This window comes from Salmo salar, chromosome 13 (genome assembly GCF_965601325.2).
Source record: "Salmo salar chromosome 13, fSalSal1, whole genome shotgun sequence".
Classification (NCBI taxonomy): Eukaryota; Metazoa; Chordata; class Actinopteri; order Salmoniformes; family Salmonidae; genus Salmo; species Salmo salar.
Window position 1 is genome coordinate 104,758,006 of NC_138303.1, and position 24,238 is coordinate 104,782,243.

General features: G+C 40.9%; 1 protein-coding gene across 3 annotated transcripts in view; it reads left to right on the forward strand.

Annotated features, from left to right (window-relative positions):
- Window positions 1–496: 496 nt before the first annotated feature.
- The window catches only part of LOC106568452 (trimeric intracellular cation channel type B), a 35,704-nt gene continuing 11,962 nt past the window's right edge, over window positions 497–24,238 (forward strand). The window contains exons 1-3 of one of the 3 annotated variants that reach the window (XM_045692563.2): window positions 497–901; window positions 9,152–9,172; window positions 16,264–16,420. In XM_045692563.2, coding sequence (XP_045548519.1) covers window positions 16,314–16,420 — 107 coding nt within the window. In that variant the 5' untranslated portion in view covers window positions 497–901; window positions 9,152–9,172; window positions 16,264–16,313. The remainder of the gene's footprint in view (window positions 902–9,151; window positions 9,173–16,263; window positions 16,421–24,238) is intronic. The other 2 variants (XM_045692561.2, XM_045692562.2) reach the window with 2 other exon arrangements.

The following is a 24,238-nucleotide window of genomic DNA, read 5'->3' on the forward strand; positions in this document are numbered from 1 at the left end:
CTGTTGCATCAAACTAAGCCTCCCCATAAAAACATGCATCCCAATTATCTTTTTGGCAAGTAGCCTACACTGGGTAGCCTACACAAATTGCATTAAAAGTGCAATACTATTAATATAACCGTGTGTTAGTGTGGCTTTTTTTGTGAATTTATGTAAATCACGAAGCTCATCTGCAGGAAGATTCTCAGCAACAAAAGAGTGATCAAATTAAGATCTTACACCTGTATACAGCAGTAGGTCTGCCTATGTAATTACCATGTAAACAGTCGCAACGATAATAACATGTGCATAACTGTATCCGTCTGCTCATATAATTACCATGATCTAAGTATATCTAAATAATGAACTCTCTGCCTATGCGTGTGTGTCCACGCGCGAGAACCTGTCCTCTGACTGTAAATGGTTCTAAACCTGTAGTATTACTACTCTAGACACACACACCTCTGATTGGCTAATCCTCACACTATCTCCCAATCAGAGAGCTCGGTTTGCTCGGTCTGCCACATCATAGCAATGGCGGACCGAAGGAGCAGGAATACCGCGTCCGTGTATTTCCTATCCGGTAGGGAGCCGTTGCTGAGCGACCAGCGGAGATCCCCAGGAGTCCTCTAACCAGCTGTTGGCAGCTTGTTTTGCGCTGTCGTCAGATCCAGCTGTTTTGGTCGGAAGACAAAACAGACAGGGACAGACCGGGGATAAACCAAACTGACTGCTTTGACACCTCGAGGATTAGACATAGGGAAAACTCCAAGTGAAGGGTTCAACAGTAACAGAAATATGGATTTGTTTAGGGTTTTGAATTTGGACGAAGTGTCCCATGGACTGGCTGGTCTGTCCATGTTTCCATACTTTGACACGGCGCACTACACTGTGTCAGTGATGGCTCTACGAGAACAGCCAGGTAAGCAAAGGACATTCAACAACCGGTTGTATTGGACAGGTCTAGCTCATCACAAGTGTTCAAACTTTTTTTTAGAACCTAATATACGAGCCTATTGAATGTTTTGGTTCTTTACTTTTCATATTTTAATGACAATTTGTTGAATGTTAGGCAAGGCTACACGTTTTGCTCCCCCATGACAGAATTCAGCCTCTAGCCACTAAATTAGCGTGTTTGAAAGAACATGAAACTTGAGAGAAAGTTCCACACAATTCTCCCTATTTGGCCACGTTGATATTGAGATCGTTTACTATCATATTTTCATTTTCTAAATCCCCACAACTGGATGGCATAATAAAATTATGCAATGGATTATTACTGCACGGATATTTTGAGATCCCTCATTTTTAAGAGTAACATTTATGCTTTAGTCCACTTTCCAAATCTACTTATGGTGGACCTATTTGCCCAGTTGAAATGAATAAGGGTAAGTCACACCACTTTTGCACTCTTGAAGTATTTAAATATAACTTTTGAAGTACATATTTGTGAACAAAATACATGTGTTGTCCCAGTGATCTTCACACACACACACACACACACACACACACACACACACACACACACACACACACACACACACACACACACACACACACACACACACACAGCGAGAGCCATATTGAGGGTGGCAGATAGCCTAGTGGTTAGGGCAGGTAGCCTAGTGGTTAGGGCAGGTAGCCTAGTGGTTAGGGCAGGTAGCCCAGTGGTTAGGGCAGGTAGCCCAGTGGTTAGGGCAGGTAGCCCAGTGGTTAGAGCAGGTAGCCCAGTGGTTAGAGCAGGTAGCCCAGTGGTTAGAGCAGGTAGCCCAGTGGTTAGAGCAGGTAGCCCAGTGGTTAGAGCAGGTAGCCTAGTGGTTAGAGTGTTGGGCCAGTAACCGAAAGGTTGCTAGCTCAAATCCCTGAGCTGACAAGGTAAAAATCTGTCGTTCTGCCCCGAACAAGGCAGTTAACCCACTGTTCCCCAGTAGGCCGTCATTGAAAATAACAATTTGTTCTTAACTGACTGGCCTAGTTAAATAAAGGTTAAATAAAAAAATATTGAGTACTCCCAGTCCAACAACCATAGAGGTATTGTGCTGTATCAGGGTGGTTAGACTCATCATACTACACTAACTTAGATCTGTACTGCCGAAGCTTTGCAGACATATATATTCCTTTTGATACTTATTGCCAGGGATGGGAGGCGAGGCCCATCAATAATGTAATGGTCCTCCTTTCTTGTTATTTTCTGGCATCAAGGTTGCCTCAAGATTCACTGAGGAAACACATGGCCCAAATAAGTTATAACAAAACTGGATTATAACACAGAATGTGTAATTCAAGTAGGAACAGGACTGGGCTACTGTACCTTGAGTTGACGGACACTATGCCACATCTGTTATGTTTATATGTAACTCTGGTCGTGGCTCAGTCTGAAGACAGGTGGACTTTTACTGCCTCAACATTGACCTTTGCTCCAAACAAACCACACATGGGTTCAAGTACAATTTGAAATCATTCAAACACTTTTAGTGTTTTCTGTAGTCTCATTGGAGTGCCAGACAGGCCAGGTTTGCACTTTGAAAATATTCTATTGGTTCCATTGCAGCAGGCAAGTTCAATCAAGCCCAGATAAAGTATTTGAAATGATTTGAAATGGTGTTTTGGGCTCAGGTCTGGGTCAAACCTCCCATTGTTGTCCCTGGCGACCACAGTGTAACAGCAGTCTATTTTAGAGCAGCGTGGCTTCACTTACTTGTGTGGCATCACATTCCCTCTGGCCTAGTGTCAATACCTCAGCCTGTACTCATAGGCTATGGCTGTGTCTTAAATGGCACCCTATTCCCTATATACAGTAGTGCACTATTTTGACTGGAGCCCTATGGGTCAAAAGTAGTGCACTATATAAGGAATAGGGTAGAACTGGGGATATAGGCTCTGTCTTCCACAGGCTCTCTGGGAGTGATTGATGGATTGAGTAATGGAAGAGTTGGCCTGGTGCAGTTTCCCTTGGCTGTCAACCATCCCAAAATATCACACTGTCATCCAACACACACCGGGGGTCCTCATGTCACCCCTCCTCTGGGTGTGTGTGTGTTTGTTTTTTATTTATTAAAATTTTTATTCAACCTTTATTTAACTTTTCTTTATGTGTGTGTAACACAATATGTTTGTGGCCTTCATTTTCATGAATTCTACAACACATCAAGCCAAACGATAGTAATGGAGTCAACAATTTTGGCCAAAAGTTTTGAGAATGACACAAATATTAATTTTCACAAAGTCTGCTGCCTCAGTTTGTATGATGGCAATTTGCATATACTCCAGAATGTTATGAAGAGTGATCAGATGAATTGCAATTAATTGCAGTCCCTCTTTGCCATGCAAATGAACTGAATCCCCCAAAAACATTTCCATTGCATTTCAGCCCTGCCACAAAAGGACCAGCTGACATCATGTCAGTGATTCTCTCGTTAACACAGGTGTGAGTGTTGATGAGGACAAGGCTGGAGATCACTCTGTCATGCTGATTGAGTTCGAATAACAGACTGGAAGCTTCAAAAGGAGGGTGGTGCTTGGAATCATTGTTCTTCCTCTGTCAATCATGGTTACCTGCAAGGAAACACATGCCGTCATCATTGGTTTGCACAAAAAGGGCTTCACAGGCAAGGATATTGCTGCCAGTAAGATTGCACCTAAATCAACTATTTATTGGATCATCAAGAACTTCAAGGAGAGCGGTTCAATTGTTGTGAAGAAGGCTTTAGGGCGCCCAAGAAAGTCCAGCAAGCGCCAGGACCGTCTCCTAAAGTTGATTCAGCTGCGGGATCGGGGCACCACCAGTACAGAGCTTGCTCAGGAATGGTAGCAGGCAGGTGTGATTGCATCTGCATGCACAATGAGGCGAAGACTTTTGGAGGATGGCCTGGTGTCAAGAAAGGCAGCAAAGAAGCCACTTCTCTCCAGGAAAAACATGAGGGACAGACTGATATTCTGCAAAAGGTACAGGGATTGGACTGCTGAGGACTGGGGTAAAGTCATTTTCTCTGATGAATCCCCTTTCCGATTGTTTGGGGCATCCGGAAAAAAGCTTGTCCGGAGAAGACAAGGTGAGCGCTACCATCAGTCCTGTGTCATGCCAACAGTAAAGCATCCTGAGACCATTCATGTGTGGGGTTGCTTCTCAGCCAAGGGAGTGGGCTCACTCACAATTTTGCCTAAGAACACAGCCATGAATAAAGAATGGTACCAACACATCCTCCGAGAGCAACTTCTCCCAACCATCCAGGAACAGTTTGGTGACGAACAATGCCTTTTCCAGCATGAAGGAGCACCTTGCCATAAGGCAAAGTGATAACTAAGTGGCTCGGGGAACAAAACATTGATATTTTGGGTCCATGGCCAGGAAACTCCCCAGACCTTAATCCCATTGAGAACTTGTGGTCAATCCTCAAGAGGCGGGTGGACAAACAAAAACCCACAAATTCTGACAAACTCCAAGCATTGATAATGCAAGAATGGGCTGCCATCAGTCAGGATGTGGCCCAGAAGTTATTTGACAGCATGGCAGGGCGGATTGCAGAGGTCTTGAAAAAGAAGGGTCAACACTGCAAATATTGACTCTTTGCATCAACTTCATGTAATTGTCAATAAAAGCCTTTGACACTTACGAAATGCTTGTAATTATACTTCAGTATTCCATAGTAACATCTGACAAAAATATCTAAAGACACTGAAGCAGCAAACTTTATGAAAATTCATATTTGTGTCATTCTCAAAACTTTTGGCCACGACTGTAGAGCCATATCAGAGATAGATTGTAGAACTTAAAACATTAGAACCCCGGTGCTTATTAGAACACCGGAGCTTACTAGAACACCGGAGCTTATTAGAACACCGGAGCTTACTAGAACACCGGAGCTTACTAGAACACCGGAGCTTACTAGAACACCGGTGCTTATTAGAACACCAGAGCTTACTAGAACACCAGAGCTTACTAGAACACCGGAGCTTACTAGAACACCGGTGCTTACTAGAACACCGGAGCTTACTAGAACACCGGAGCTTATTAGAACACCGGTGCTTATTAGAACACCGGTGCTTATTAGAACACCGGAGCTTACTAGAACACCGGAGCTTACTAGAACACCGGAGCTTATTAGAACACCGGAGCTTATTAGAACACCGGTGCTTATTAGAACACCGGAGCTTACTAGAACACCGGAGCTTACTAGAACACCGGAGCTTACTAGAACACCGGAGCTTACTAGAACACCGGAGCTTACTAGAACACCGGAGCTGCTCTCTATTTTTAGACAGCGCTGGATCTTGTCATGATTCCCACAAAACACTTGGACTTTACATTTTTCCTTATAATAGCTGGCACATTCTAGACTAGAGGCTCAATGAAAAGCTCTACTGAACATTAGTTTGCCCTTTACTGTTTATTACAGACTTATAAATAGTAACATTATAATTATTTTTCACAGGGCCACTTTTACTTGTCTTTATAAGGAAGAGTTATCTCAAGCTCTGTCCAAACTACACTGAGTGAGGTCTAACATGGAAAACAGAACATTAGTTATAAGTCATTGTGCTGTGAACAATCTGTAACCTAATAATAAGTGTTCCATCCTCTAGCAGGATTCTCAGAGCAGAGAGAGAGAGAGAGAGAGAGAGGAGAGAGAGAGAGAGAGAGAGAGAGAGAGAGAGAGAGAGAGAGAGAGAGGAGAGAGGAGAGAGAGAGAGAGAGAGAGAGAGAGAGAGAGAGAGAGAGAGAGAGAGAGAGAGAGAGAGAGAGAGAGAGAGAGAGAGACTCTCCCCAGTCTCTCCCAAACTCTATTGGATATAAGACTGTGTGATATAAGACTGTTTCCTCAGGGTGACATCTAAAGACACATAAAAGTGTTTTATGAACAAACCTCTATAGAAACAAGGTTCTGTTTGCAACATAATGAATGTACTCTGTAGCCCGGAACTACAGAACGACAGGTTACACTACATTCTGTCCCTTCTGTTTGGAGAGCATTTGAAATGATCACAGACTGGGGCCATCTCTTCTAGCCTGGTTCCAGATCTGTTTGTGCTGTATAGCCAACTCCTATGTGGTCGTTGTTATTGAATGTGACAAGACAGCAAAAAACAGATCTGGGAACAGGCTATAAGTCCCAAGGACAACACCAGAAGTGCAGGTAGAGCTCAGAGCTGTGGTCAGTTTGTCATTGCATCAGATATTTTTCCCACTTTGCCCACAGGTAAGATTTGACTTGTAAATGCCCTCTGAATGCAAATCAAGCTGATTACCACAAGGTATCTTGTGTCCTGCTGGTCATTGTGTGACCTACACAGTCTGCTTAGAGATAGTGTACATCAGAGGAGGCTGGTGGGAGGTGCTATAGGAGGACAGGCTCATTGTAATGACTGGAATGGAATATTGGAATGGTACATAACACATCCAACACATGTAAACAACATGTTGGATTCAATTCCATTTCTTTCTATTCTAACCATTACAATGAGCCCATCTCCTATACCTCCTCACACCAGCCTCCTCTGGTGTGCAGTGCCTTCTATACTGGTCAACTAAACAAGCTGTCTCTACAGTGTGTCTCACTCTGCTGGTGTTCGGGACTCTAAGTGAGTTCCTGGTGAGAGATTGGATTCCAGCAAGCATTCATTGTGTCATTCATAACAGTTTACCAACAGTACATGTCAGAATGCAGAAGTAAAGTGCTCACCAAACCTTCACAGTGTAAACACTGCCTATCTCTCTCAGTACTGTATATTGTTGTGGGAATTCTAACAAGTGAAAGAGACTTTGTCGTTTCTTCAAACAATCATTTTTATTAAAAAGAACTGCAATAATGAAGCTGGTCGGCCACAGACTCTTGAGTGTAGGACCGAGAGCTCAACAATACTGAAAATGCAGAAGTCTTATATAGTAGACCTAAAAATGCTTAATCATAAACTATCAGGTGTGTGAGATCATAGCGCTAAAACAAGTGATAACGCCAGTTCCGTTACTCCCTTTTCTCAAGCCAGCCTCTGTTCTCTTCATATCTCAACACAGTTATGCAAAGGACAGCTGTGGTCACTCTCAAAGGCTTTTTGTCTTTGGCCACACACCAAGTTTCTCAGAAGCAAAGATGATTCGAAACAATAACAGGTCTGTTCTATTCCTCAAGTTATCTCTATTTGGAGTCACACCATGAGACCAGTAGGCAGAGACCAGTAGGCTGAGACCAGTAGGCAGAGACCAGTAAGCAGAGACCAGTAGGCTGAGACCAGTAGGCTGAGACCAGTAGGCAGAGACCAGTAGGCAAAGACCAGTAGGCTGAGACCAGTAGGCTGAGACCAGTAGGCTGAGACCAGTAGGCAGAGACCAGTAGGCTGAGGCCAGTAGGCTGAGGCCAGTAGGCTGAGGCCAGTAGGCTGAGGCCAGTAGGCTGAGGCCAGTAGGCAGAGGCCAGTAGGCAGAGGCCAGTAGGCAGAGGCCAGTAGGCAGAGACCAGTAGGCTGAGACCAGCTGGAGGGAGCTGGAGGGGAACCATCCTTTTTCAGAAGCACAGCATTGGTAGTTATGAAAATCTCCTGCTATTGTTAAGCTTGTAGTTTTTTAGGGAAAGGGAAAGGGGGTTACCTAGTCAGTTGTACTACTGAATGCATTCAACTGAAATGTGTCTTCCGCTTTTAACCCAACCCCTCTGAATCAGAGAGTCAATATTCATGCTGATGTAGTAAACAAAGCAGGTAAATACGTCATTTTCCCTCACAATATCCACTGGGCAAATACTGTAATTCACAAAAAGGGACATTCAGTAGTTTCCATGACATAGTGTAGATGAAATATTTGAGGCTCTTCATGGGACTCTTGAAACACAAACATCTCTTGGACTCACTCTAAGTTCCCTTTACTTGCAGAAAAGCTTGTTTACCCATTTGTCAGAGATTTTCTGTATTGACAAGCAACCTCTTCTACATGCAAAGTAGCAACAACCCACTCAATGAATAACAGTCCCTAGCTGGCAGTATAACTTGTTCACCCATTCTTAATGGCTTCTCTGTACCAAGGCATAGACCATTAGCCTGGTCCCAGGTCTGCTTTTGCTCTTTTGCCAAATTAGCCTGGTCCCAGGTCTGCTTTTGCTGTTTTGCCAAATTAGCCTGGTCCCAGATCTGCTTGTGCCTCTTGCAAGCTGTTGGGAACTTTGGAAAGACAGCACAAACTGTTGTGGGACCAGGATAATAGACAAAGCACAAGCTTCACTAATTACAAATGTACTCAAGCTGTATGCAGTGGAACTAAAAGTGTTTGTTGACAAAACCTCTCTTGTTTAGTTATGCTTTCTCAACCCACTAGGGACTAGGCCTACTGACTGTACGTAGGGATAGGCCTACTGACTGTACGTAGGGATAGGCCTACTGACTGTACGTATGGATAGGCCTACTGACTGTACGTAGGGATAGGCCTACTGACTGTACGTAGGGATAGGCCTACTGACTGTACGTATGGATAGGCCTACTGACTGTACGTAGGGATAGGCCTACTGACTGTACGTAGGGATAGGCCTACTGACTGTACGTATGGATAGGCCTACTGACTGTACATAGGGATAGGCCTACTGACTGTACGTAGGGATAGGCCTACTGACTGTACGTAGGGATAGGCCTACTGACTGTACGTATGGATAGTACTACTGACTGTACGTAGGGATAGGTCTACTGACTGTACGTAGGGATAGGTCTACTGACTGTACGTAGGGATAGGCCTACTGACTGTACGTAGGGATAGGTCTACTGACTGTACGTAGGGATAGGCCTACTGACTGTACGTAGCGATAGGCCTACTGACTGTACGTAGCGATAGGCCTACTGACTGTACGTAGGGATAGGCCTACTGACTGTACGTAGGGATAGGCCTACTGACTGTACGTAGGGATAGGCCTACTGACTGTACGTAGGGATAGGCCTACTGACTGTACGTAGGGATAGGCCTACTGACTGTACGTAGGGATAGGCTACTGTAAATGATAGTCTGTAAATATCAGTTTCAAAGTTGTTGATAAGATGCCAAGAAAATTGCATTAGTTATCTATACATATTTTAATAACAGCTACAGTAGCATTTAAAAAGTAAAAAGGCATTAAATGAATTGTTTTTACTTACTTGCGTAGGTAGGTACTAAATAATGTACATAGTCATTAATGTTGTGCCTTTGCTGATGTTGCAGGTTATGTGTCCCAGTAGACAGGTATGTTACTATTTCACCAGTCATTATTGTAACCATCCCATCCACCTGCTACTGTACTACTACAGTACTACTAGTACTACTACAACAGTACTACTGCTACAGCACTACTGCTACAGCACTACTGCTACAGCACTACTGCTACAGCACTACTACTACAGCACTACTGCTACAGTACTACTACTGTACTACTACTACTACTGTACTACTACTACTGTACTACTACAGTACTACTAGTACTACTACTACAGTACTACTGCTACAGTACTACTACTGTACTACTACTACTGTACTACAGTACTACTACAACAGTACTACTGCTACAGTACTACTACTACTGTACTACTACTACTGTACTACTACAGTACTACAGAACTACTGCTACAGTACTACTACAACAGTACTACTGCTACAGTACTACTGCTACAGTACTACTACTACTGTACTACTACAGTACTACAACAGTACTACTACTACTGTACTACTACTACTGTACTACAGAACTACTACTACAGAACTACAACAGTACTACTACATCAGTACTACTGCTACAGTACTACTGCTACTGTACTACTACTACTGTACTACTACTACTACTGTACTACTACAGTACTACAGAACTCCTGCTACAGTACTACTACAACAGTACTACTGCTACGGTACTACTACTACTGTACTACTACTACTACTGTACTACTACAGTACTACAGATCTACTACTACAGAACTACAACAGTACTACTACATCAGTACTACTGCTACAGTACTACTGCTACAGTACTACTACAGTAGTACTACTACTACTGTACTACTACAGTACTACAGAACTACTACTACAGAACTACAACAGTACTACTACAACAGTACTACTATAACAGTATTACTACTACAGTACTACTACAGTACTACTACTACAGTACTACTGCTATAGTTAAGACCGAGCCATACACTCTGTATATATTGTATGTCTCCGAGTAAATCCAGCTTCAGGGATCCACTGTCGACAAGTCTTTTTCCCAGAAGGCTTTGTCCTGGATCTGATGCATGCATGGATACCGCTCCATACTTATTTTTTTATAATCTTTATTTAACCTAGCCTGGTCCCAGATCTGTTTGTGTGGACTTGAAAACTGTTTGCATGAGGAGTTGGCCAGAGAGCACAAACAGATCTGGGACCAGGCTATATTTAAGCTTTGTTGTGTCTGTGTTATGGAGAAGGAGCCATGGCTTTTCTCCTCTTCTAATCCTGCGACCACTATTATATTACTGTTTCTTAAGCTTATTAAGAGGTTATTAAGGCTGTTTATAACCTGCCGTCAATTGACTACAACCTGCTTTTAATTGAAGATTTGCATGATTGCAGTTATTTTGATTAGTGACGTTGTTGTGGTGTTGAGGTACTATAACCACTATTTCAGTTACTATACTCCAATGCCAAACGCTGGCGACCATGGAGGCTGTAGGTTCTGATGTACGTGTGTGTTCAGATGGCTACTGCTGCGCAAAGCTGGCTGTCCATCTGTAGTGAACAGTGATGCACAAAATGTGATTTAATCAGCTATTCAATGGTTGTGCAAATGCTGGTTGTTGGTACAGCGACGCCTGCGAGTTGTAGTTGTGAAGAACCTTTGTGCTTGTTTTGTGTGTTGTTTATTTGTGTGTGTGTGTGTGTGTGTGTGTGTGTGTGTGTGTTATAACCGTGTACCCGGGTAATCACTCATCTGTATTGTTGGAGCCTATCCATGTGATGTTTGATGATATTTAACAAGAGTGTGTGAGATGCCCAGTGATAGTGAATGTTTCACTGCTGTTAGTTTCTCCTGTTCTCTCCTCTTTGATATGTTGATGCTGGCTGTTTTGTTGGAGTTTAGTCTAGCGGTAACATTGACTCTGCCAACTCCACACCACTCATTATCCCAGGAGACCTGCATGTGTTCCATCTCTCTCTCCACTCTTTCCGTTTCTAATCCTGTTCTAATCTTCTCATTTCTAATGTTCCATTTTAAGTACAAAAAATCTAAACCAGTTTGTTACTGGTGTTAGGTTCTAATTCTCAGAGTACAAACTCAACGGACACTATGAACGCTTTAAGCCAAGTTTATTCTTCCCAGAGGATCAATACAGCTGCATTAGACAAAAACATGGTTTCACCCGTGGTAGTATACATACCCCACTTTGGATGGAGTCTCCTCGTTATCGCTAAACATTGCATCATTATTGCTAGGCAGGAAGCTGAATGATATGAGCCTTAAACGGTTCCTCTCCTTATCAGTCCTGGCACGCGCGATCCTTTCCCCTGCACTCAGCCCCTCCCAAGCTTCATGATGTCACCCCTCATGTCTCTTTTAGAACTAATGATTCATCATAGTTAAAGCTCAGAAACCAGACCTATCACTATACATGTATTTTACACAACACAACATGCTTGACCTTGCTGCTGTTGAATTATTGAAACAAATATAAATAATTAAGTGTAGATCTACTCTGCGCTGTCTGCAGTATTATAAAGGGCCCTACAGTAGTTGTGGTCAGGAGATAGAACTGTAAACAACATGGCTACATAGTTAGAACTGTAAACTACATGGCTACATAGTTAGAACTGTAAACAACATGGCTACATAGTTAGAACTGTAAACAACATGGCTACATAGTTAGAACTGTAAACTACATGGCTACATAGTTAGAACTGTAAACTACATGGCTACATAGTTAGAACTGTAAACAACATGGCTACATAGTTAGAACTGTAAACTACATGGCTACATAGTTAGAACTGTAAACTACATGGCTACATAGTTAGAACTGTAAACTACATGGCTACATAGTTAGAACTGTAAACTACATGGCTTCATAGTTAGAACTGTAAACTACATGGCTACATAGTTAGAACTGTAAACAACATGGCTACATAGTTAGAACTGTAAACAACATGGCTACATAGTTAGAACTGTAAACTACATGGCTTCATAGTTAGAACTGTAAACTACATGGCTACATAGTTAGAACTGTAAACTACATGGCTACATAGTTAGAACTGTAAACTACATGGCTTCATAGTTAGAACTGTAAACAACATGGCTACATAGTTAGAACTGTAAACTACATGGCTTCATAGTTAGAACTGTAAACTACATGGCTTCATAGTTAGAACTGTAAACAACATGGCTACATAGTTAGAACTGTAAACTACATGGCTTCATAGTTAGAACTGTAAACTACATGGCTACATAGTTAGAACTGTAAACTACATGGCTTCATAGTTAGAACTGTAAACTACATGGCTTCATAGTTAGAACTGTAAACTACATGGCTACATAGTTAGAACTGTAAACTACATGGCTACATAGTTAGAACTGTAAACTACATGGCTACATAGTTAGAACTGTAAACTACATGGCTTCATAGTTAGAACTGTAAACAACATGGCTACATAGTTAGAACTGTAAACTACATGGCTTCATAGTTAGAACTGTAAACTACATGGCTTCATAGTTAGAACTGTAAACAACATGGCTACATAGTTAGAACTGTAAACTACATGGCTTCATAGTTAGAACTGTAAACTACATGGCTACATAGTTAGAACTGTAAACTACATGGCTTCATAGTTAGAACTGTAAACTACATGGCTACATAGTTAGAACTGTAAACTACATGGCTACATAGTTAGAACTGTAAACTACATGGCTACATAGTTAGAACTGTAAACTACATGGCTTCATAGTTAGAACTGTAAACAACATGGCTACATAGTTACAACTGTAAACTACATGGCTTCATAGTTAGAACTGTAAACTACATGGCTTCATAGTTAGAACTGGAAACTAGATGGCTTCATAGTTAGAACTGTAAACAACATGGCTACATAGTTAGAACTGTAAACTACATGGCTACATAGTTAGAACTGTAAACTACATGGCTACATAGTTAGAACTGTAAACTACATGGCTTCATAGTTAGAACTGTAAACTACATGGCTTCATAGTTAGAACTGTAAACTACATGGCTTCATAGTTAGAACTGTAAACTACATGGCTTCATAGTTAGAACTGTAATCTACATGGCTTCATAGTTAGAACTGTAATCTACATGGCGCATATAATTATGCTTGTGCTTAGGACAGGAGGGTTTCCTGCCTGCCTCTCCAGGAGTCTTTAATCCCTCAGATTAACCAGCCTGACTCTACAGGACTTGGCTAGAGTTGGGATAACCTTGTACACAAGACCAGGAAGTAGATTACTTGGGAACTGGAAAATGAAGACTAAGAAGGGCCAGTGTTATATATGGCTCTTAAAAGGGCATCAGCTGGCGTGTACCTCCTATGCTCACATGATGGACTAGTCAAATACAAGATCAAGTAGTCAAGTACAGATGAAGTTGTTGGGAACTTGATCTTGTGCATCAGCTAGCTATTGCTAGGCTCATGATGTGTCGCTTGTTTTCCTTTTATTTTGAAGCGCTTTGAGATAGTAGGAACTGGATCCTATTCTTGACCAGTATAACATCACTGTGTGAGCATACTATATTTAGCCTTATTTTTAATTGACCGTAAAATGTGTTAGTCATAGTAGGTGGGGTTTATTAGCTTGCTTGCCACACAGTTTGTGGTTTAATGACCTTTTAACTGACCTGAGTGAACCCACTGTCAGTGTTTGTCTCTAATACTCAGAAGTCTTACTACTTGATCTTGGATCCTTATTTATTTGAGACAGTGTCCATAGTCACAATCCTGAAAGGCTTTGCATAATGGGAGACGGTACGGACATTGAGCAGGTACCAGCACTAATCAACAATCAACTTTTGAGCTCTACACTCTACTCTGAAATCTTAGAAAACGGATTCTCATATCCGTAGAAATCTGTGTGTAGGTGAGACGAGCTCATATCGTGTCTCTGGGCCTGACCTGGTTCTCAGTTGTATATCTACTGACCCTGGAAGTCTGAAAGGACCTTCCTCAAACAGCGACGCTCCTATAATGTGAAACTCCTCCACTGTAATCTCTCCTCTCACTGTGAACATATTGCTCTGCTTTGCTTTAGCTCCTCTGCAGTTTTACAGCAACACGTTTGCTACAACAGACAAGTAGAGAGCATTAAACAAGAACACACAATACACTTCTTGTTTTATATAATTGTAGACTTGTTCTAATTAATCAATCTATCAAATGTATTTTATGGAGCCCTTTTTTTACATCAGCAGTTGTCACAAAGTGTTTTACAGAGACCCATTGCAGCCTTTTACATCAGGTCAGCAGCTGTCACATTGTTCCAAAATAAGGTTAGGATGTTGATGTTAGAGAAAGTCTATCAATAGCTGATGACTTCAACATGTACAGTGAGGGAAAAAAGTATTTGATCCCCTGCTGATTTTGTACGTTTGCCCACTGACAAAGAAATGATCATTCTATAATTTTACTGGTAGGTTTATTTGAACAGTGAGAGACAGAATAACAACAAAAAAATCCAGAAAAACGCATGTCAAAAATGTTATAAATTGATTAGCATTTTAATGAGGGAAATAAGTATTTGACCCCTCTGCAAAACATGACTTAGTACTTGGTGGCAAAACCCTTGTTGGCAATCACAGAGGTCAGACGTTTCTTGTAGTTGGCCACCAGGTTTGCACACATCTCAGGAGGGTTTTTGTCCCACTCCTCTTTGCAGATCTTCTCCAAGTCATTAAGGTTTCGAGGCTGACGTTTGGCAACTCGAACCTTCAGCTCCCTCCACAGATTTTCTATGGGATTAAGGTCTGGAGACTGGCTAGGCCACTCCAGGACCTTAATGTGCTTCTTCTTGAGCCACTCCTTTGTTGCCTTGGCCGTGTGTTTTGGGTCATTGTCATGCTGGGATACCCATCCACGAGCCATTTTCAATGCCCTGGCTGAGGGAAGGAGGTTCTCACCCAAGACTTGACGGTACATGGCCCCGTCCATCGTCCCTTTGATGCGGTGAAGTTGTCCTGTCCCCTTAGCAGAAAAACACCCCCAAAGCATAATGTTTCCACCTCCATGTTTGATGGTGGGGATGGTATTCTTGGGGTCATAGGCAGCTTTCCTCCTCCTCCAAACACGGCGAGTTGAGTTGATGCCAAAGAGCTCCATTTTGGTCTCATCTGACCACAACACTTTCACCCAGTTTTCCTCTGAATCATTCAGATGTTCATTGGCGAACTTCAGACGGGCATGTATATGTGCTTTCTTGAGCAGGGGGACCTTGCGGGCGAAGCAGGATTTCAGTCCTTCACGGCGTAGTGTGTTACCAATTGTTTTCTTGGTGACTATGGTCCCAGCTGCCTTGAGATCATTGACAAGATCCTCCCGTGTAGTTCTGGGCTGATTCCTCACCATTCTCATGATCATTGCAACTCCACGAGGTGAGATCTTGCATGGAGCCCCAGGCCGAGGGAGATTCACAGTTCTTTTGTGTTTCTTCCATTTGCGAATAATCTCACCAAGCTGCTTGGCGATGGTCTTGTAGCTCATTCCAGCCTTGTGTAGGTCTACAATCTTGTCCCTGACATCCTTGGAGAGCTCTTTGGTCTTGGCCATGGTGGAGAGTTTGGAATCTGATTGATTGCTTCTGTGGATAGGTGTATTTTATACAGCTAACAAACTGTGATTAAGAGTGTGCTCCTAATCTCAGCTCATTACCTGTATAAAAGACACCTGGGAGCCAGAAATCTTTCTGATTGAGAGGGGGTCAAATACTTATTTCCCTCATTAAAATGCAAATCAACTTATAACATTTTTGACATGCGTTTTTCTGGAATTTTGTTGTTGTTATTCTGTCTCTCACTGTTCAAATAAACCTACCATTAAAATTATAGACTGATCATTTCTTTGTCAGTGGGCAAATGTACAAAATCAGCAGGGGATCAAATACTTTTTTCCCTCACTGTATGATGATGACGATGATGATTAGGAGAATGAGGATGGAAGTCTCTGCTAATAGAAAACGGTCAGGCTTTTTTTCTAAGCCCTTCCAGGGTTTCTCATCATCCTTCACATGGTGTTTGATGTTATGTTGTACTTTGTTTGTTATTTGACTTTAGTTTTAGATGAACCACTAACCTCTGCTGGTGACTGGGTTACAGGAGCCCTGGAGGTGGCGAGGAGGAGCCCGTTTGCCTGCTGGTTCAGTTCTATGCTCTACTGCTTCGGAGGGGGAATTCTCTCTGGCCTCATGATGGCTGAGGCCCCCATAGCCCCTCTGTCCAACAGCATCAACGTCCTCATGGCCTCAGTCATCTGGTGAGAGGAGGAGGGAGGGAGAGAGAGAGAGGAGAGAGAGGAGGGAGGGAGGGAGAGAGAGAGAGAAGGGAGAGAGAGGAGGGAGGGGGAAGAAGAAAGAGTTAACAGGATAACATATGGTAAAGACATTTGACCAGTAGAATACTGTGTCAGTGGACCCTGAAAACCACTGTACTGTAGATTCCCTATGAGGTTCAGTGGTGGAAAAAGTACTCAATTGTCATACTTGAGTAAAAGTAAAGATGCCTTCAATAGAAAATGACTCAAATAAAAGTGAAAATCACCAAGTAAAATAATCCTTGACTAAAAGTCTAAAAGTATTTGGTTTTAATATACTTAAGTATCAAAATTCCTTATATTAAGCAAACCAGAAGGCACAATTAAATGTTATTACTTTTTTTGTTTTACAGATAGCCAGGGGCACACTCCAACACTCAGACAAAAGTTACAAACAAAGCACTTGTGTTTAGTGAGCACCAGATCAGAGGCAGAGGATGACCAGGGGTGTTCTCTTCATAAATGCGTGAATTGGACCATTTTCCTGTCAAAATATAACGAGTACATTTGGGTGTCAGGAAAAATGTGTGGAGTAAAAAGTACATTATTTCTTTATGAAATGCAGTGAAGTAAAAGTAAAAGTTGAAAAAAATATAAATATTAAAGTACAGATACCCCAAAAAAATACTTTTACTTAAGTACTTTTTATGGCAAGTCAGTTATGAGCAAATTCTTATTTACAATGACGGCCTGGGAACAGTGGGTTAACTGCCTTGTTCAGGGGCAGAATGACAGATCAGCTCGGGGATTCGATCTAACAACATATCGGTTACTAGCCTAACGCTCTAACCACTAGGCTACCTGCCACTCTTACACCAGTGATGAGGCTCTCACATTCCGGATATACTATAACACAGCAGTAAACAGCTGATAGAGAAATGCTATTTCTGGAAAAATAATTGTGGGATGGGGGGATGTATCAGAGCAACTGGTGTGCGACTGAAAAATAGAGGATCCATTAAGCTCCTTGATTAAAAAACATCCACCATGCTTCCTCTTCAATACCATAGTGTTTTAGTGCCCTCTGCTGGGCTGAAAGCCAACATGTATTTCAAATCAAATCAAACGCTATTGGTCACATACACATATTTAGCAGATGTTATTGTAGGTGTAGTGAAGTGCTTGTGTTCCTAGCTCCAGCAGTGTAGTAATATCTAACAATTCACAACAATACACACAGATCTAAAAGTAAAAGAATGGAATTAAGAAATATATAAATATTAGGGTGACCAATGTCGGAGTCCAGAGAATAAATATATATATATATATATATATATATATATATGGTGGGATGTATAGACATTATGGACAGTATGTGGGTAGAATATTTAGTATACACTACCGGTCAAAAGTTTTAGAACACCTACTCATTAAGGGGGTTTTCTTTATTTTTACTATTTTCTACATTTAGAATAATAGTGAAGACATCAAAACTATGAAATAACACATATGGAATCATATAGTAAAGAAAGTGTTAAACAGATTGAGATTCTTCAAATAGCCACCGTTTTCCTTTATGACAGCTTTGCACACTCTTGGCATTCTCTCAACCAGCTTCATGAGGTAGTCACCTGGAATGCATTTCAATTAACAGGTGTGCCTTCTTAAAAGTTAATTTGTGTAATTTCTTTCTTTCTTAATGCGTTTCAACCAATCAGTTGTGTTGTGACAAGGTAGGGTAGGTATACAGAAGATAGCTCTATTTGGTAAAAGTCCATATTATGGCAAGAACAGCTCAAATAAGCAAAGAGAAACGACAGTCCATCATTACTTTAAGACATGAAGGTCAGTCAATATGGAAAATGTAAAGAACTTTGAAAGTTTCTTCAAGTGCAGTCGCAAAAAACATCAAGCACTATGATTAAACTGGCTCTCATGAGGACCGCCACAGGAATGGATGACCCAGAGTTACCTCTGCTGCAGAGGATAAGTTCATTAGAGTTAGCAGCCTCAGAAATTGCAGCCCAGATAAATGCTTCACAGAGTTCAAGTAACAGACACATCTCAACATCAACTGTTCAGAGGAGACTGTGTGAATCAGGCCTTCATGGTCGAATTGCTGCAAAGAAACAACGACTTAAGGACACTAAAAAGAAGAAGAGACTTGCTTGGGCCAAGAAACATGAGCATTGGACATTAGACCAGTGGAAATCTGTCCTTTGGTCTGGAGTCCAAATTGGAGATTTTTGGTTCCAACCGCCGTGTCTTTGTGAGACGTGGTGTGGGTGACCGGATGATCTCCGCATGTGTATTTCCCACCGTGAAGCATGGAGGAGATGGTGTTATGGTATGGTGTGGGGGTGCTTTGCTGGTGACACTGCCTGTGATTTATTTAGAATTCAAGGCACATTTAACCAGCATGGCTACCGCAGAATTCTGCAGCGATACGCCATCCCATCTGGTTTGGGCTTAGTGGGATGATCATTTGTTTTTCAACAGGACAATGACCCAACACACCTCCAGGCTGTGTTAGGGCTATTTTACCAAGAAGGAGAGTGATGGAGTGCTGCATCAGATGACCTGGCCTCCACAATCCACCAACCTCAACCTAATTGAGATGGTTTGGGATGAGTCGGACCGTAGAGTGAAGGAAAAGCAGCCAACACGTGCTCAACATATGTGGGAACTCCTTAAAGACTGTTTGAAAAGCATTCCAGGTGAAGCTGGTTGAGAGAATGCCAAGAGTGTGCAAAGCTGTCATCAAGGCAAATTGTGGTTATTTGAAGAATCTCAAATATATTTAGATTTGTTTAACACTTGTTTGGTTCCTATATGATTCCATGTGTTATTTCATAGTTTTGATGTCTTCACTATTATTCTACAATGTAGAAAATAGTAAAACTAAAATAAAACCCTTGAATGAGTAGGTATATCTGTAGAATACATAGGATAGAATAGTATATATATAGAGCAATAGTTGAATAGGATGGCATTGACTAGAATACAGTATATAAAGTGCCTTCGGAAAATATTCAGACCCCTTTACTTTTTCCACAATTTGTTAGGTCCCAGCCTTATTCTAAAATTGATTAAAACAAATGTTCCCTCATCAATCAACACACATTACCCCATAATGACAAACCAAAAAGTTTTTGCTAATACATTTTTTTTTTAAATAAACTGAAATATCACATTTACATACAGTTGAAGTCAGAAGTTTACATACACCTTATACACATACCTTGTACCCATACATTTAAACTCAGTTTTTCACAATTTTTTACATTTAATCCTAGTAAAATTCCCTGTCTTTGGTCAGTTAGGATAACCACTTTATTTTAAGAATGTGAAATGTCAGAATAATAGTAGAGAATGATTTATTTCAGCTTTTATTTCTTTCATCACATTCTCAGTGGGTCAGAAGTTTACATACACTCAATTAGTATTTGGTGGCATTGCCTTTAAATTGTTTAACTTGGGTCAAACGTTTCGGGTTGCCTTCAACATGCTTCCCACAATAAGTTGGGTGAGTTTTGGCCCATTCCTCCTGACAGAGCTGGTGTAACTGAGTCAGGTTTGTAGGCCTCCTTGCTCGCACACACATGTTCAGTTCTGCCCTCAAATTTTCTATAAGATTGAGGTCAGGGCTTTGTGATGGCCACTCCAGTACCTTGACTTTGTTGTCCTTAAGCCATTTTGCCACAACTTTGGAAGTATGCTTGGGGTCATTGTCCATTTGGAAGACTCATTCGCGACCAAGCTTTAACTTCCTAACTGATGTCTTGAGATGTTGCTTCAATATATCCACATCATTTTCCTACTTCATGATGCCATCTATTTTGTGAAGTGCACCAGTCCCTCCTGAAGCAAAGCACCCCTACAACATGATGTTGCCACCCCTGTGCTTCACGGTTGGGATGGTGTTCTTCGACTTGCAAGCCTCCCCCTTTTTCCTCCAAACATAACGAGGGTCATTAAGGCCAAACAGTTCTATTTTTTGATTCATCAGACCAGAGGACATTTCTCCAAAAAGTACGATCTTTGTACCCATGTGCAGTTGCAAACCACAGTCTGGCTTTTTTATGGAGGTTTTGGAGCAGTGGCTTCTTCCTTGCTGAGCGGCCTTTCAGGTTATGTCGATATAGGACTCGCTTTACTGTGGATATATATATTTTTGTACCTGTTTCCTCAACGTCCATTTTTTTTCTGAGGTCTTGGCTGATTTCTTTTGATTTTCCCATGATGTCAAGCAAGGAGCCACTGAGTTTGAAGGTAGGCCTTGAAATACATCCACAGGTACACATTCAATTGACTCAAATGATGTCAATTAGCCTGTCAAAAGCTTCTAAAGCAATTACATAATTTTCTGGAATTTTCCAAGCTGTTTAAAGGCACAGTCAACTTAGTGTATGTAATCTTCTGACCCACTGGAATTGTGATACAGTGAATTATAAGTGAAATAATCTGTCTGTAAACAGTTGTTGGAAAAATTACTTGTGTCATGCACAAAGTAGATGTCCTAACCGACTTGCCAAAACTCTAGTTTGTTAACAAGAAATGTGGAGTTTTTGAAAAATGAGTTTTAATGACTCCAACCTAAGTGTATGTAAACTTCCGACTTCAACTGTTCCTCTAGTGGTTTACCGTCAAGCCCAGGTGTTTTTCCAGACTGAAAACATTTCATTGCCTCAAAAAGTTCCTCGTCTGTAAGTTGGCCTTCACACCGGTCTTTCTATAAATGTGTTAATTTTACATTATTATTATTATTATTATTATTAGAAAATAAATCCTTACAGTTAACATATTTCAGTGGAAATGGAGGAGACTGAAAAGAAAACATATGCTTAAAATATTTTGCTTCCTCTTTCAAAATATAATTTGGTGAATCATGGATAACTCCATCATTTGTAACGAGTTTCTGTAAATTATTGTTGGTAGAATTTCTGTGTTGAAGATTCAAGGAAAATGTTGTGCATTTTCTCCCATTTTCCATCCAATTCGCTTTATTTTTGGAATACATTACACTTAATTGTTCGTGAATAAGTACCTCGATGTCTTTTTGTTTTTCCTCTAACCTATTTTGTGCCTCTATAATACAGTTCCCATTACCATCTCCCTGCGCTGTTACTTCCTCTATTTCCTTTATTAGTCTAATCTCTTTTGACCTAAACTGCTTTTGTTTTAATGATGAGTATTGTACTGAATGGCTTCTAAAAGTACATTTGAAAGTGTCCCGTATGTTGTACAAAAAAAAGTAAATTATGAATTATTTTGTCCTAGTTAAGAACAAATTGTCATCCAATAGGCCTTGATTAATTTCCAATATACCCGTCCACGTGGAAATTCTGTAAGAGTTATATGGAAGCCAATTAGATAATGGTCCGATTCATTCGGTCTCCTATTAATACGTTTTTTTTTTACTTTTGATGCCAGCAAGAACGAGACTAGGAAGTAATCAAGACGGCTAGCTTGATTAAGCCTCCTCCATGTATATCTCACTAGGTCAGGGTTTTTCAACCTCCATATATCCACTAGTTGTAATGTAGCCATGATCTTTGTGATCTCCTTATGTGCTTGAGGGTGATAGCTTGTAGAATGATTTCCTTTACGAATCATTGAGGTACTTAAAACCGTATTATAATCTCCCACCATAATAATAGATTATGTCGTTGCTTGTGAGCTCAATAGGTTATTATATATATTTTCGAAAAAGTGTGGATCATCATTATTTGGCCCATATAGATGAATTAGCCAGATCTGTTTTTGGTCCAATAGCATATTTAAAATAATCCATCTTTCTTGCGGATCTGTTTGCACAGTTTTCACAATCGGATCAACATTTGTATTAATTAGTATAATCACCCCTTTTGAGTTTCTTTGACCATGACAAAAAAATATTTACTTTTTCCACCCAACCTCATCTATATTTGTAGAATGAGTTTCCTGTAAACAATAGATATTATATTCTTTATCTTTTAGCCATGTAAAAATTGATCTACTTTTTTTTATGATCTGCTAAGCCATTACAATTATAACTTGCAATATGTATTTCCCCACTTACCATAATGATACCCAAGTTTCAATTATACTTACCACAACCAATGTTTGTAAACTTACCATTATGATTAAGTGTCCATATAGCTGTACCATAATAATTTGCACTGTTAAGCATACTGTAGCTGAAACTTTGTAAACCTCCAATTGTCCTAATATTCCACCCACTAAAACCTCCCAACATATCTAGGTCTGTTGTCACTAAGACCATCAGACCATCACCCTGACTCATGACACACCTTTGCATCCTAAAACAAACCCTTGGCCGCCAATTGGCGTTGGCCAGAGGGAAATATGGGCAGTCCCATGATAACATAATTATCTATGAGGATGCCTAAGACAACTAACCAAATAACATGGGAAACTAGTAACAAAAAAAATTACAAATAAAATCAATGATAAATAATGTTAATATAAATAATAACAGCACAATCGTATACATGCCTGCTCATATTGGAAAGTCCTATCAAGGCTATAAGCATGTCAGCCCAGCTTGCTCAGTTCATTGGATGCAATTGTTCGCAAAAAAAAATGTAATATATGAAGAAAAGAAGAGAAAACAACGTAAATATATCGCAAGACCAGTCCCTTTTAAAAAAATGTCCATTACATGCAAGACATATTTCATGTAGTCCTCCTTATATCCTGTTGTATTCTGACCAAAAAAGTAAAAAGGAACATAGATTCTAAAGGCCGCTAATGACTGCAGGTAAAGATTTGTCATAGGCATCACATTATATCCTGTTGTATCGCGCCATGGCTGTGCCAGAGCCGACCGCAAGCCAACCCCGGGCACTCCCTTATGGGAAGGCATACTCAAGTTCAACTCACAATAGATTCCGACACAGCCACGGCACAACAGCCTAGGACACATGCAGTATTGATAATCCAGAGCAAGTAAACCTGTCAAACCAACCCTCTCTCCACCCTACACATTATGTGTTTTATTCTATCACCTCTATCCACGTTGTTTGGTTAGGGTAGGTTTTAATTAGTCACGGTGGGAACAACATCCCCTATACACTTCCTGATAAACTCAGTCACCGTGTCCGTGTATACGTCAATGTTATTCTCAGAGGCTACCCAGAACATATCCCAGTACGCGTGATCAAAACTATCTTGAAGCATGCATTCTGATTGGTCAGACCAACGATGAACAGACCTTAGCACGGATACTTCCTGTTTGAGTTTCTGCCAGTATTTTTTTTTTATAGAATAGCTTACTGACTGTTGAACTAGATTGTTTGTTTTGTCTCAATCCAATATTTAATTTAGATATGGATATTTAAGAACCTGCGTTTGTCTGGTTCTGGTTACCTTTTGCATTATACTGTAGAAGTATAATGGAAGAGTAGCTTCTGCCTTGAGAGCAGCTAATGGGGATCCTTAATAAAATACAACTAAGTAGGAGCCATATTAGGGATATTTTGATCAGTGGAGGCTGGTGGGTGGAGCTATTTGAGGACGGGCTCATTGTAATGGCTGGAATGGAATTAACGGAATGGAGTCAAACATGTGGCATCCATTTGTTTGATGTGTTTGAAACCATTCCATTCTAGCCATTACAATAAGCCTGTCCTCCTATAGCTCCTCCCACCAACCTCCTCTGATTTCGATATTACCCACATTGGATGATTGTGACTATGTGCTAGTGTGACAGAATATACAAATTAGCGGGTAAATGACCACACAGAGGAATGGACAATAAGCCATTTATTCAGCCATTAGCCATGCTCCAGCCTGAGAAGATGAATCACTGTATCATAT